At 49.6% G+C, this 13735-nt stretch overlaps 1 protein-coding gene across 1 annotated transcript in view; it reads left to right on the top strand.

Moving 5' to 3' along the window:
* Window positions 1-13735, top strand: part of CIITA (class II major histocompatibility complex transactivator) — a 43813-nt gene that overhangs the window by 28500 nt on the left and 1578 nt on the right. Inside the window, exons 8-15 of the mRNA XM_048494133.1 lie at window positions 787-855; window positions 3089-4778; window positions 6186-6359; window positions 7365-7436; window positions 8679-8759; window positions 9693-9785; window positions 11270-11353; window positions 12762-12845. Coding sequence (XP_048350090.1) covers window positions 787-855; window positions 3089-4778; window positions 6186-6359; window positions 7365-7436; window positions 8679-8759; window positions 9693-9785; window positions 11270-11353; window positions 12762-12845 — 2347 coding nt within the window. The remainder of the gene's footprint in view (window positions 1-786; window positions 856-3088; window positions 4779-6185; window positions 6360-7364; window positions 7437-8678; window positions 8760-9692; window positions 9786-11269; window positions 11354-12761; window positions 12846-13735) is intronic.

Below are 13735 nucleotides of genomic sequence, written 5' to 3'. Positions count from 1 at the left end.
TCTCCTCCCCTCCATTTTAGCCTCACAACAACCCTGTGAGGTAGGGGGGTCTGTGAGGACATGATTGGACCCAACGTCACCCAGGAGTTTCCATGGCATGGGAGGGTATTCGCACCTGAATCTCCCAGATATCAGTCCCACACTCTTAACTAATATAGCACACAGGCACACAGTGGAGTTCAAATGTATGTCCTTTCTTTCTTTCTTTCTTTCTTTCTTTCTTTCTTTCTTTCTTTCTTTCTTTCTTTCTTTCTTTCTTTCTTTCTCTCTTTCTCTCTTTCCTTCTTTCTTTCTCTCTCTCTCTCTCTCTCTTTCTCTCTCTCTCTCTTTCTTTCTCTCTCTCTCTTTCTCTCTCTCTCTCTCTTTCCTTCTTTCTTTCTCTCTCTCTCTCTCTCTCTTTCTCTCTCTCTTTCTCTCTCTCTTTCTTTCTTTCTTTCTTTCTTTCTTTCTTTCTTTCTTTCTTTTTTCTTTCTTTCTTTCTTTCTCTGGAAATATCCAATCTGAGGAAGGTGTCCAAAGAGCTCAAAAGATGCACACAGTTATTTGTCATTTGGTTGGACCCACTAAAAGGTATTCACGGGTTCTTTGAAGCCAAGATGAACAAGTAGCAGCCACTTTGAGTGGGCCGCTACTGCCCCCCTGAGCTTCAGTGGTGTATTTGCATGCCAGGCAAAGTTTGTGTCCATCTGTGAGACGTGCCTCTTGATCAGTGTTTTTCCTTTTCTTTCGCTGATATACAAACAGGATCCTTTGCATTAATACAATCCTTTTTTAAAAAATTCCTAGCTGAAGATGCAATTTATAAAGCGCCTCAAATCCGACCTCTTCCTTCTGAGAAAGCTTTCAAAAGACCAGGTGAGCTTTTTTGCAATAAAAAAAGTCATTTACAACATTTAGGACTTTAGCAGTACAGATAATGGATTGGACTATTTGCTGTTTTAACTGTTTTGGTTTTATGAGGAAGCTGCTGGCTGAGATTCATGGGACAATCAAGCTGCTAAATGTATTGTCAAAGGCTTTCACGGCCAGAATTACTAGGGTGTTGTGGGTTTTCCGGGTTGTATGGCCGTGTTTCAGTAGCATTTTCTCCTGATGTATTGCCTGTATCTGTGGCTGGCATCTTAGTTGTGGGGAAACCCCACAACACCCCAGTGATTCTCTAAAAATGCCAGCCACAGATGCAGGTGAAATGTCAGGAGAAAATGCAACTGGAATATGGCCATACAACCCGGAAAACCCACAACACCCTAAGCTGCTAATTCTTTGAATTTTTAACAGCATTGCCAGAAGATGCAGGGCAGATCTTCAGAATTTAATGTTTGATGTTTATCTTCTTTCAAACTTCTTTGATCTAAAGATCTCTAGCAGTAACCAGGAAGCATTTATTTCTTTAAGGAAAATATGGTGGAGGGACACTTGGCCTCCACAAGCGTGATCCTTGGTTCTCTGTCCACCAGCAAACAGGGGACTATATTATTTTTTGTTATGGTAAAACATAACAAGGAGCAGCAGTGGCGTACGAGGTTAAGAGCGCGTGTATCTAATCTGGAGGAACCGGGTTTGATTCCCAGCTCTGCCGCCTGAGCTGTGGAGGCTTATCTGGGGAATTCAGATTAACCTGTGCACTCCCACACACACCAGCTGGTGACCTTGGGCTAGTCACAGCTTCTCAGAGCTCTCCCAGCCCCACCTACCTCACAGGGTGTTTGTTGTGAGGGGGGAAGGGCAAGGAGATTGTGAGCCCCTTTGAGTCTCCTGCAGGAGAGAAAGGGGGGATATAAATCCAAACTCTTCTTCTTCTTCTAAAAGGTAATTTAGTTAAAATAGGGGCGACCCGTAAGTCACGATTAAGAATTATAATGAGAACCTGTAAAAATCACGAGGGACAGATTCCGGATCTGTCCCTACTTGAATAAGGCAAATTACAGTATCTTCCAGATAGAACTGCGGATGGGGCAGCATTCAGATGTTCAGGCATCAGTGTTCTACAATGCTGAGGTCATACATCAACAAAAAAAAAGGAAAGAAAGAAAGCCAATGCAATTTGGGGCTGTATCAATAGGAGTATAGTGTCCAGATCGAGGGATGTTATTGTATCTCTCTATTCTGCATTGGTTGGACCTCACCTGGAATATTGTGTACAGTTCTGGGCACCGCAATTCAAGAAGGATATTGACAAGCTGGAACAGGTCCAGAGGAGGGCAACCGAAATGGTAAAAGGTCTGGAGTTCATGCGCTACGAGGAGAGACTTAGGGAGCTGGGGATGTTTAGTTTGGTTAAGGGAAGGTTAAGAGGTGACATGATAGCCATATTTAGATATTTGAAGGGATGTCGCGTTGGTGAGGGAGCAAGCTTGTTTTCTGCGGCTCCAGAAACTAGGACCAGGAGTCATGGGTTCAAGGTGAAGGAAAAGAGATTCCACCTAAACACCAGGAAAAACTTCCTGACAGTCAGGGCTGTTGGACAGTGCAATTCACTGCCTCGGAGTGTGGTGGAGTCTCCTTTGGAGATTTGTAAACAGAGGCTGGATGGCCATCTGTCAGGAGTGCTTTGTGTGTTCCTGCATTGCAGGGGGTTGGACTTGATGGCCCTTGGGGTCTCTTCCAACTCTTATGATTCTATGATTCAAAAGCACCCCCAACGTAAGATCTCAAATCACTTCTCCCAAGTATCAAAAAAAATCAAATATCCATTTAAATTAAATTCAATCCTCTCTTCAGAAGTCATCTTATTATATCTCAACAGTGGAGTCTCTCACTCCAAGGCCCAAGCACTTTTTACATCCAAAATGCGCCTCTGTTAGGTCCTGGTACAATGATCAATAAATTTGACTCTGGATATAAAATCAGAAGCCTTTATTATGTTGGCAACAAGGATTCAAACGGCAGGAAGCCAACTCTGGGAATCTTAACTCCTGCAAATACATTTATTCCCTTCTTTTCCTGCTCGGACACTGTGGAGCATAAGTGGTGCTTAGTCCTGGGCGTTCGTGCATCATATTTTGAACAACAGGGCGCGATTTCTAGAGAGGCCTGTCTCTTTCCGTCCCACGGTCCTTCATTTCCGCCACATCTCGCTTTTTTCTAGATATCGTGGACACCTTTTCCATGCGGTTGAAAACCTCCTTCGGGGAGAGGTGCCGATTCGTGCCCTCAGAGCAGGACGCTCCCGTGGACTCCCTGTACGTCGAATGTGACATGGTGCGACGTCACATCGAAAACCGAAGTGGGAGGAACGCAGACCTAAGGATCTGCGACCTCGAGGAGAAGGAGATGACCACGGTGGAGAGTCTGTTCCAGATGCTTGAGAAGCATGAACTTGGGAGCAACAAAGTGTTCCTCGTCTTGGGGAAGGCCGGGATGGGCAAAAGCCTCCTGGCTCAGAAGATCTGTCTGGACTGGTCCCATGGCAAGTTTGCCCAGTTCAAATTTGTCTTCCAGTTTGACTGCCGGCAGCTGAGCCTCCTCCATGGGAAGCACTACAGCCTGCGACAGCTGCTGTTTGAATTCTCTGTCGGTTCTCAAAACAGAGCGGACAACGATGTCTACCGATATCTGTTGCGGAACCCAGACGAGGTCCTCCTGATCTTTGATGGCTTTGAAGAGCTGCAGGATCTGGAGGGTTCCTCTCCGTGTTTGGACAGCCTGCCCCGTAAAGAGCCCCGGGGCACCAGCGCGATCTTAGCCGGCCTCTTCCAGAAAAAGGTGCTCAACGGTTGCGTCATGTTGCTCACGTCCCGGCCCAAAGAGAAGCTGCACCAGTATCTACCCAGGGTGGACAAGTGCATGGAGCTGATGGGATTCTCCTTGCCACAAGCCGAAGCCTACCTGGCCAGGTACTTTGAAGGATCCTCCTACTGCAGGGATGCCGCGAACCTCATCAAAAGCTCTCCTTATCTTTTTAGCTACTGTTACAATCCTGACTTGTGTAGGATTGTTTGCTTTGTGTGCAAATCTGCCTTGGAAAGTGGGGGTGGCGAGGTCCCTTCCAGCCTCACCGGCCTGCTGGTCAGATTCTTCCTTCAAAAACTTGGGCCCTCAACAAACGAAGCAACATCCCCAGAACACCAGAACATCTCCACGTTAGCCCAGGTTGCCTGGTCTCTTGGGCAAGATCCGCATAACGTCCTGACAAACCTTTCGTTCCCGTCCGTCAGAGCCAAGGAAGCAGCTTTGAAATGCGGGATATTGGTGCCTTTGGCATCAAGCAACGGCAGGGAAGGATGCGGTTATGTCTTTTCCAGCTCTGTGGTCCACAATTTCTTGGTCGCCCTACATTTGGTTCTCGCCCAAGAGATTAAGGACAAAAGACTCACCAAGCACCTTTGGGTAGTGTCTAAGGCAAAGAAGTTTCCATATTCGTGGGACCTGGTGCCTCGTTTCTTGACCGGCCTGCTGTTCCTCCGGGGGGACCTCAGCTCTTCCTTCTTCAGAGAAGAGGGGGAGATGGACATAGAGAAAATGATCTCCAAGAAGCGGAGGAGCCTCTTCAAATATATCCGGAAGCTTGAGATAGTCAACCTCAGCCCAGACAGGCTGATGGAGGTTGTCCACTGCATCCATGAGACAGAAGAGCCATCTCTTCTGCAGCATTTGGCGCTGAGGGTCAGACCGGCCCTCTCTTTCCTCGGCTTCCCCTTTGCGCCTCCTGATGTCCACATTCTGCTTTCTGTCTTGAGAAAATCCACCAAGGAGTTTGCTTTGGACTTGAGAGGGAGCTCCGTCAGTGCGGAAGGTCTCAGGAACCTGGTCTGCCTCCGGAATGTCACCTCGTACAGGTGAGTGTGGGTTTTCTGGGTCACACAGCTATGAAGACGGGGCCTCCTGGCTCGGTAAGGAGCTGGCTTTTTGGCTCTGTGGAAGTAGGGTGGGAGGAAGCCAGCAGAGCGGAGAGTCTAGCATCTGTGAAGAAGCCAAGCACTTCGTATCTGGGTTGGGCTGGGACCAAAGTTGGAGGCACCTGAACATACCCTCCAGCGAGGTGTAGTAGTTAACAGCAGATGGATTCTAATCTGGAGAACCGGGTTTGATTCCCCACTCCTCCGCCTGAGTGGCGGAGGCTTATCTGGTGAACCAGATGTGTTTTCGCGCTCCTACATTCCTGCTGGGTGACCTTTGGCCAGTCACAGTTCTCTCAGAAGTCTCTCAGCTTCACCTACCTCACGGGGTGTCTGTTGTGGGGAGAGGAAGGGAAAGGAGTTTGTAAGCAACCTCGAGTCTCCTTACAAGAGAGAGGGGTGGGGAGATAAATCCAAAACTCTTCTTCTTCATTGGGTAGCCAACCTTCAACGGAGTTCTTCTGGGATTACAATCAACCTTCAGGATACTGAAATCAGAAAATGGCAGGGTGAAGAAGATGGCGCCCCAGCCCAGCTGAGCATGCGCCATCTGTAGGCCCCGTCCCCATATTTCCAGGAATTCTCTAACCTGCAGTTGGGCAACTTGACTCCAGCTCAGTGTTAGATAATTTTTTTTTCAGATTCAGAGACCTTTATTAGGCACACACATTATGGGGACAAAAGGAAAAGGTAAATCCAATAGAGATTTTTTTTTCAACAGAGATAAATGTAAGATGCTACACTTAGAAAAAAAATGAAATGCACAGATATAGGATGGGTGACACCTGGCTTGACAACAGCATACATGTGAACGGGATCTGGGAGTCTTAGTAGACCACAAAATGAACATGAGTGACGTGGCAGCCAAGAAAACCAGCGCAATTCTGGGCTGTATCAACAGGAGTATCGTTTCTAGATTGAGGAACATAATAGTACCTGTCTATTCTGCATTGGTTAGACCTCACCTGGACTCCTGTGTTCAGTTCTGGGCACTGCAATTCAAGAAGGATATTGACAAGATGGAACGGGTCCAGAGGAGGGCGAGCAAAATGACAAAAGGTCTGGAATCCACGCCCTCACTGTTGGAGAGTTAAATGAAGTAACGTTTCTGCAGTATGTCCCAAGATCTTAAGCCTATCATCTAGGCTGGGAAAGATGACCACAGGACACCACTCAAAACAGGCAGTGCTGAGGTTGATGACCCAATGCTCAGGTTTTGGTACACAGTGGCCTCACGTGCTCTGGTTTGACTCTGCACTTCAGCAGCGAGCCCAGGGAGGTAGCACAGAAATAACTTGGTTCTCTCGTATCCGCTGGTCGGCAGTTCGATTCCCTTGCGTCTTGCAGAGCGTCACTTGGGGAAGCTGTCCAGCTCTGGGAACACTTGTGGGAAACGACGGGAGGAGAGCAACTGCGGTCGGCCATGGAGAAATTCACCATCAACCCTTTCAAAGCCCAGACGGTGAAGGACGTGCACAACCTCTCTGCTCTTATGCACATGCAGGAGAAAATGAGCCACAGGTAAGGAAGTCGTGCCAGCGTCTCTGGGCACCGTCCGACTCTGGGGGCACCATGATGCATCCTGGCAGGTTCCCTGGAGCCTCGTTTCCCAAAGCAAAGAGTCCATCCTGGCTTTTTGGGGGGTTCTCCAGAAAACGCGAGTGGGGGGGAAGGGCCCTTTAGAAACGGCCATCTCAACCCTGGCTTGGAAGAGCCATCCTGGTTGTGGTTAAAAGAGGCTTGCCTGCAGGGGGTTACCACCCTCCAGGACAGGTGGGTCAGATGACCCCAGGAGCACCAGTGTGGGGGGAGGATATCACCCACCCCCTCCTCCTCTGCGCCAACCCTCAGGGGTGGGGGCGGGGGTGGCTTGGACATCCCTCCCCTGCCCCAGCACCCGTTTGCTGCTGCATGGTGGCAGCCAGAGGCACGGAAGGGGAAGCATTACGGGCCATGAGGAACCGCCTGGCCAGGCTTGTGGCCGAGACGAAGGGTGAGTCCTCGGCATAGTCCTCCCTTCCCCACCACTGAGCTGCCCCCATCCCCGTGCCCTGCCCCCAAGCGGGGGGAGGGGGGCACCTGGAGCAGGTGTGATCCCCGGGCACCATTTCCCCCAGATACGCTTCTGCTTGCCTGCCTCCATCACAGGGGAAAGCTGTGTGGGGCTCCTCCATATAGGGTTGAAATCTCTTTGCTGGGGAATACTGGGAGATTTTAGAGACGGAACCTGGGAAAGGTGGGGTTTGGGGAGGGGAGGGGAGGGGCCTCAGCAAGGGAGCCACAGAGTCCATCCTCCAAAGCCGCCATTTTCTCTATGGGAACTGTATATTGGCAACCCTCTCTTCCAAGGGGTAGGAGGGCAGGGGGCCGGGGTAGATTTGATTCCGGGTTCGTTGGTGCTGCCCAGATCTCCTCAAGTAGGCTGAGGGTCAGGCATTTTTTGAAACCCCAAAGAAAAGAAACCTTCCTGTCAGTCCCCAAAGCATCACTCACTTACTGTCATTGCCTCAATTACGTTCTGTTTAGCAAGGCGGGCCCCTCCGGTTGCAACACCAGAGAGATTCCGGCAGTCGCAGATCTTCGACACCTAGAATTTGCGTGAGTAAGAGCAGCAAAGTCCTTTCCCGAACAGGCAAGAGAGAGTGTCGAGAGCTGTTAGGAAGAAAAATGGGACTTCCGATGTATCTCTGAGCGCTACAGAGGCTGGGAACCAGCCCAAGGCGAAGAGCGTTGCTTTCCTGCCCTGCAGGCGGGTCACTCTTAGGAACAAGATATAGAACTGATGCTCTTGGTCTGCTGTTCCTCTTAAAACTTCTCCAGAAGTAACTTTTTCCATGAAATAGAAAAAAACTTTGAGACCACATTAACTGAAGCAACGTTTTGTATCGTTGAAACAAAGTTTAGGAATTGGTATCTTATTTTCTAAACAAAGATTTTAAAAAGGGGGGCAATTATAAATATGAAAACACCGCCAGTCAGAGGTGGGATCCAGCAGGTTCTCACAGGTTCCCGAGAGTAGGTTACTAATTATTTGTGTGTGCCGAGAGGGGGTTACTAATTGGTGATTTTGCCACGTGATTTTTGCCTTAGTAGCATGCAGAACTTGAAGCAGTCTAGCAGGAGGTCCAACGGCATGCGTGGCAGCCTGCGCCTGCGTGCATTCTTTTCCTGCCCAAGGACCGGCGCAGCGGCTGCGTCCTTGCCACAGCCTCGCCCAGGAATGCTCCGCCCTGGAATGCCCAGCCTCGCCCCCGTCGTGCCCCGCCCAGCCCCATTGGCGCTACGCCACAGTTTGAATCCCACCACCATGGGAACCTGTTACTGAAATTTTTGGATCCCACCACTGCCGCCAGTCCTACTGCTACTGCTGCTACTGTACACATACAGAAATCCTGTATTGAGCTAAACCATTTACTTAGTGAAGGAAAAAAGTAATAAAGGTGCCTAATTATCTAGAACAGTACAAACATACAAAACATTCCACCATATAAATGTATACAAAACATGTATGAATTGAAACAATTCCCTTAGTAACAGTTCTAGCTGCAATGATAGGGAACTTGATTAGTGCTGTACTCCTTTTCTGGAACACGAAGTATTCAGAGGAAAACCATTCCATGACACCATTCGCGATAACAAAGCGTTTTCATGGATTCCTTCTTCGGCAGAGTGCTGCTAAATGCCCAGTGTTGCAAATAATCTCTGCAAGTGGATAATTCAGTATCACATTAACACAGTTTGTTGAATCATTCTCAAGGCACAGAATTCAGGACATGATCAGGTGCAGCATTATAGCAACGGGCGCATCTTCGAAAGCATCTCTCCCCTTTTGCTTTGCAGGCTGGGACCCACCTGTGGCCTGGAAGGGTTCAAAAAGTTGGTGGAGATTCTGGGTGCGTTTCCAGCTCTCCAGCATTTGGAGTAAGTGGAAAGGAGATTCTCTCTCCGAGTTTATAGACTTATTCTGTCCTTTGTCCTCAGGGAGCTTCTGCTAGCCTCAACTGGCACATCCAACTCAGCCTTGGGCTATTTGGGGCTATTTTGCATGATTCCAGGTCTTGCGTGCCTTTTAGTGTTTGCTTTGGATTGGATTGACCCCCTTTGCAACCGTTCCTGTGATACTTGGTGTGAGCAACCGGCCTGGCAGAACGGCTCTCTGCAGCCTAGCCTTCTGCAGCACTTTAAGAAAAAGAAGAAGAAGAGTTTGGATTTATATCCCCCCTTTCTCTCCTGCAGGAGACTCAAAGGGGCTTACAATCTCCTTGCCCTTCCCCCCTCACAACAAACACCCTGTGAGGTAGGTGGGGCTGAGAGAGCTCTGAGAAGCTGTGACTAGCCCAAGGTCACCCAGCTGGCGTGTGTGGGAGGGCACAGGCTAATCTGAATTCCCCAGATAAGCCTCCACAACTCAAGCGGCAGAGCTGGGAATCAAACCCGGTTCCACCAGATCAGAATGCACCTGCTGTTAGCCACTACGCCACTGCTGCTCCCATGGACTATTTTGCTCCCTTGGGCTATTTAAGCCATTGGTTTTCGCTGGGAACACGGGGTTCCGGCTGGTGACTGCTGATTGGGCAGTAGTCTGAATTGGGGGCCCATTCTGAGCCCAGGTCTCTGGGCTCTTCTTCCAACAAAAGTGTTTCAATGTTGCCTTTGTTTATGACTGTAGTTTTTTAATGTGTGTGGCGTTGTCTCTATCATCTGGAAAGGCCTTGAAACTGCCGTTTTGATTGGGAGTTCTTGGGGCAGGGACCAGGTTTCCTCTGCTTCGCATCATGCCTGTGTGGGAAAAAGCCCCCCCCCCCCCCCCACTCTGTACATGAATACATGTTGCTGTTTCCTGTCTTTGTGCAGCTTGGATTCCCAAAAGGAGAACGAAATTGGAGACGAAGGAGTGGCCGCCCTCAGCGACATTCTTCCTCGCTTATGCTCTCTGGAAACTCTGAAGTAAGTTGCACGGCTGATGGGCGGCCCCTTCCAAGATCCCGAGGAGAAAGCAATCCACTCCAGGGGCAGGAAAGATGCGCCCCGATGTAGCCCACCATGCACCAAGGAGCACTCTCCCCAAACCACCCTGTGTGGCGCTTGCTTCTCCACCATCCCTCCTGGCCCAACACACCTCGTTTGATATTGTCCTTAAGCATCAGTTTGGTGCACAGAGTTGAAAACAGAGAAGGAAATCAGCATCTCTAAGAAACCTGCGTTACGTGCCACCCGGCAACGGCCTCCCCAGAACCCCACGGCAGCTTCCTTTCCTCACCAGCAGGATTCCCATAAAGCTTAAGTAATTCTCACATTGGGATTTCTGGGGCTGCCCATTTGAAGCTGAGCCAACAGCGATGGGAAAGTCTCTGCTCTTTACTAGCCGAAGAATATCTTGGCCTGATATCCACACACCTCTAAGAGCGTGACGCTCATGGCCAGACTGAAAATGTGGATCGCTGGCAGAGCCTTTGCTTGGTAAGAAAGTCACAGGTTCAATTCCAGGCATTTCCAGGTAAAAGGAACAAATAGGCGGCGATGAGAAATGCCTTTACCTGCCGGGGACCCTGGAGAACCGCTGTCTGTCTGAATAAACAAAACTGACTTTGATAAACCAAGCATCCAGTTCAGTGGAAGGCATCTTCGTGAGAATTAAAAGTAGGGCAGAGGTGGGATCCAGCAGGTTCTCACAGGTTCCCAAGAGTAGGTTACTAATTATTTGTGTGTGCCAAGAGGGGGTTACTAATTGGTGATTTTGCCACGTGATTTTTGCCTTAATTATGCCCCCCCTCCGCTCCTCAGCAGTAGCGCGCAGAACTTGAAGCAGTCTAGCAGGAGGTGCACCGGCGTGCGTGGCAGCCTGCGCCTGCGTGCATTCGTTTCCCGCCCAAGGACCGGCGCAGCGGCTGCGTCCTTGCCACAGCCCCGCCCCTGGACTGCCCGGCCACGCCCCCGTCGTGCCCCACCCAGCCCCATTGGCGCTACGCCACTGTTTGAATCCCACCACCATGGGAACCTGTTACTAAAATTTTTGGATCCCACCACTGAAGTAGGGTCTTCAAGCTTGAGACCAGATACTTTAGCTCAGGGGTCTGCAACCTGCGGCTCTCCAGATGTTCATGGACTACAAATCCCATCAACCCCTGCCAGCATGGCAGGGGCTAATGGGAATTGTAGTCCATGAACATCTGGAGAGCCGCAGGTTGCAGACCCCTGCTTTAGCTAGTAAACCTGACTGTCTTGTAAAGTTACCCTTTTGAAGCCTCTTGGAAAGTCCAGCAAAACTTATTCCGGAAGCTTCTGTGAGTTAGAGCCGACTTCATCAGGTGCCTAAGGGTATCCATTCAGCCTGCTTTACGTACGCAACAGAAAAAGGTGGGCTACTATTGTCAAATATAATAAACCAAGAAGCCAGTTCAGGGCCTCTGACATTGCAATTTTTTTTTCAGCTTGTCACAGAACAAGATAACTAACGTGGGAGTGGAGAAGCTCGCCGGAGCTCTGCCTTCCCTGCCTTCGCTGAAGACCCTGAGGTGAGCTTGGATCCCAACATTGGTTGTGCCTTTTCATCATCACAGAAGGGGTTATAAGCAGAATTGTATTTTTCATGAGGGCATTTTCTGCAGCCTGAATCTATGGGAGAAAATGCTAGTCAGAAGAAGAAGAAGAGTTTGGATTTATATCCCCCCTTTCTCTCCTGCAGGAGACTCAAAGGGGCTCACAATCTCCTTGCCCTTCCCCCCTCACAACAAACACCCTATGAGGTAGGTGGGGCTGAGAGAGCTCCAAGAAGCTGTGACTAGCCCAAGGTCACCCAGCTGGTGTGTGTGGGAATGTACAGGCTAATCTGAATTCCCCAGATAAGCCTCCACAGCTCAGGCGGCAGAGCTGGGAATCAAACCCGGTTCCTCCAGATTAGATATACGAGCTCTTAACCTCCTATGCCACTGCTGCTCCTTGGGGGGTGGGGGCATTCAATTGGCCACACTGGCAGGGACTGATGGGAATCATAAGCAGAGATTTGTGATTAAATCCCGAACCCACACTGGGTGCTTGCAGTTATTCCCCTACCCAAAGGAAGCTGGGCTTGGCTGGGTCAATTATGGCTGCTTGCTCCACTGGGAAAAAGTGGGTATTAGTTTGAGAAATAAAACAGATCTCTCAAAATGGACACCAAGCAGCGGCCTGTCAAAAGCTTCTGAAGTCAGATGAGCGCTGAAGCCCTGGAGTCAGGGGCTCATTTCGCACATGCAGAATAATGCACTTTCAAACTGCTTTCAGTGCTCTTTGAAGCTGTGCGGAATGGCAAAATCCACTTGCAAACAGTTGTGAAAGTAGTTTGAAAACGCATTATTCTGCATGTGCAGAAGGGGCCAGAATGACACAGTTATGGGATAAACACCTTGCTTTTCCCAAGGGTAACTTTGGGTCACTATAGTTGAGCCAGCTTAGCCCCATCTAAGAAGCAGGAGAGAAGAAATAATGGGGGCAGACGCAGTCAAGACAGCCTGTGTCAGGGGTGTCCAACTCTGGCGCCCCAGATGTTCATGGACTACGATCCCCATCAGCCCCTGCCAGAATGGCCAATTGGAGGCCCATTCAATTGACCATGCTGGCAGGGACTGATGGGAATCATAGTCCATGAGCACCTGGGGCCCCAGAGTTGGATACCCCTGCCTTATGTGATGTCAAACAACCCACCCTTTGGAAACCTTTTGTGAATATCTCTGCTCTGTTCATGTTTGCAATGTCAGTCACAGCGGACTCTGGGATGAATAATTTCATTAATTCCAAATCAGTCTTGGGGGTGGGGGGTGGGGATTATTAATTTATGAACACTGCAGGCAAAGCTGGTAACTTTGGGGTGCGTACCCCGTTTCAGTCGATCAGCCAACAAAAGCTAAAAATTGCCTCTCTTTTTTTTTGGTTTGTTTGCTGCAGTGTGTACAATAACAGCATCGGTGACGCTGGAGCAGAAAACTTTGCAAAAGCGCTCCCAGAACTGGCCTCTTTAAGGGAGCTAAAGTAAGTATCGGGCAGGTAACAGCTCACTCCCATATGTCCTTACAGGGAAACAGATGCAAGTTGAAAAGTCCTCCCCGGAATTCCCTGCCACTTGAGGAACCAGACAGTGTTTTTGACCAAGCACTGTGGAATAATTTTAATTCCTCTCTGGCATGCCTGGAAAAAGTTTCCCCTAGCAAAAAGGGACTTGGATGTTACAAGCAGGTGATATTGCATCGGTTGCTGCCTCCGGGGTTTAACATTGGGAACTTTCAGTTTGAAACTGGAGCCTTATGTAGTGAATTAATTGGGGCAGCGTGTGCCCAGAAGGGCGTAAAAAGGGTGCAACATTAGCTTCTCTGATAGATAGGCAATATGAAGCCTCTGGATTGGCCCAGTATACATTTCTGGGGGCTCAGCTCCTTCACCTTGACTCTAATTCGCTGCCTCCCACCCTGATCCTCGGGCTCCAGGATGGAAGACTTCTGCTCTAGCACCATTCGCCGCCGCCCAGAGCCTCGGCACAAATGCTAGCTCCTTTGAGGGAGATGGGGGGAGCCTCTGTGGTGCAGTGGTTAGAGAGTTGATCTAGGATCTGGAGGAGCTGGTTTGAATCCTCCATGGTGTCATGGAAACGCTCTGGGTGACCGGTTGCCACCTCTGAGCCTAACGGCTCTCATGGGTCTATTGAGAGGACATAATGACAAAGGGAGACCCACATATGAGCCAGCGTGGTGTAGTGGTTAAGAGCCGATGCACTCTACTCTGTAGAACTGGGTTTGATTCCCCACTCCTCCACCTGAGTGGCAAAGGCTTATCTGGTGAACCAGATGTGTTTCCGCACTCCTGCATTCCTGCTGGGCGACCTTGGGCTGATGGGAATTGTAGTCCATGAACATCTGGAGAGCCAC

The sequence above is a fragment of the Sphaerodactylus townsendi genome, linkage group LG04 (assembly GCF_021028975.2).
Source record: "Sphaerodactylus townsendi isolate TG3544 linkage group LG04, MPM_Stown_v2.3, whole genome shotgun sequence".
Classification (NCBI taxonomy): domain Eukaryota; kingdom Metazoa; phylum Chordata; class Lepidosauria; order Squamata; family Sphaerodactylidae; genus Sphaerodactylus; species Sphaerodactylus townsendi.
Note: the sequence above shows the minus strand (reverse complement) of the source record. Positions and strands in the feature narration are given on the sequence as shown.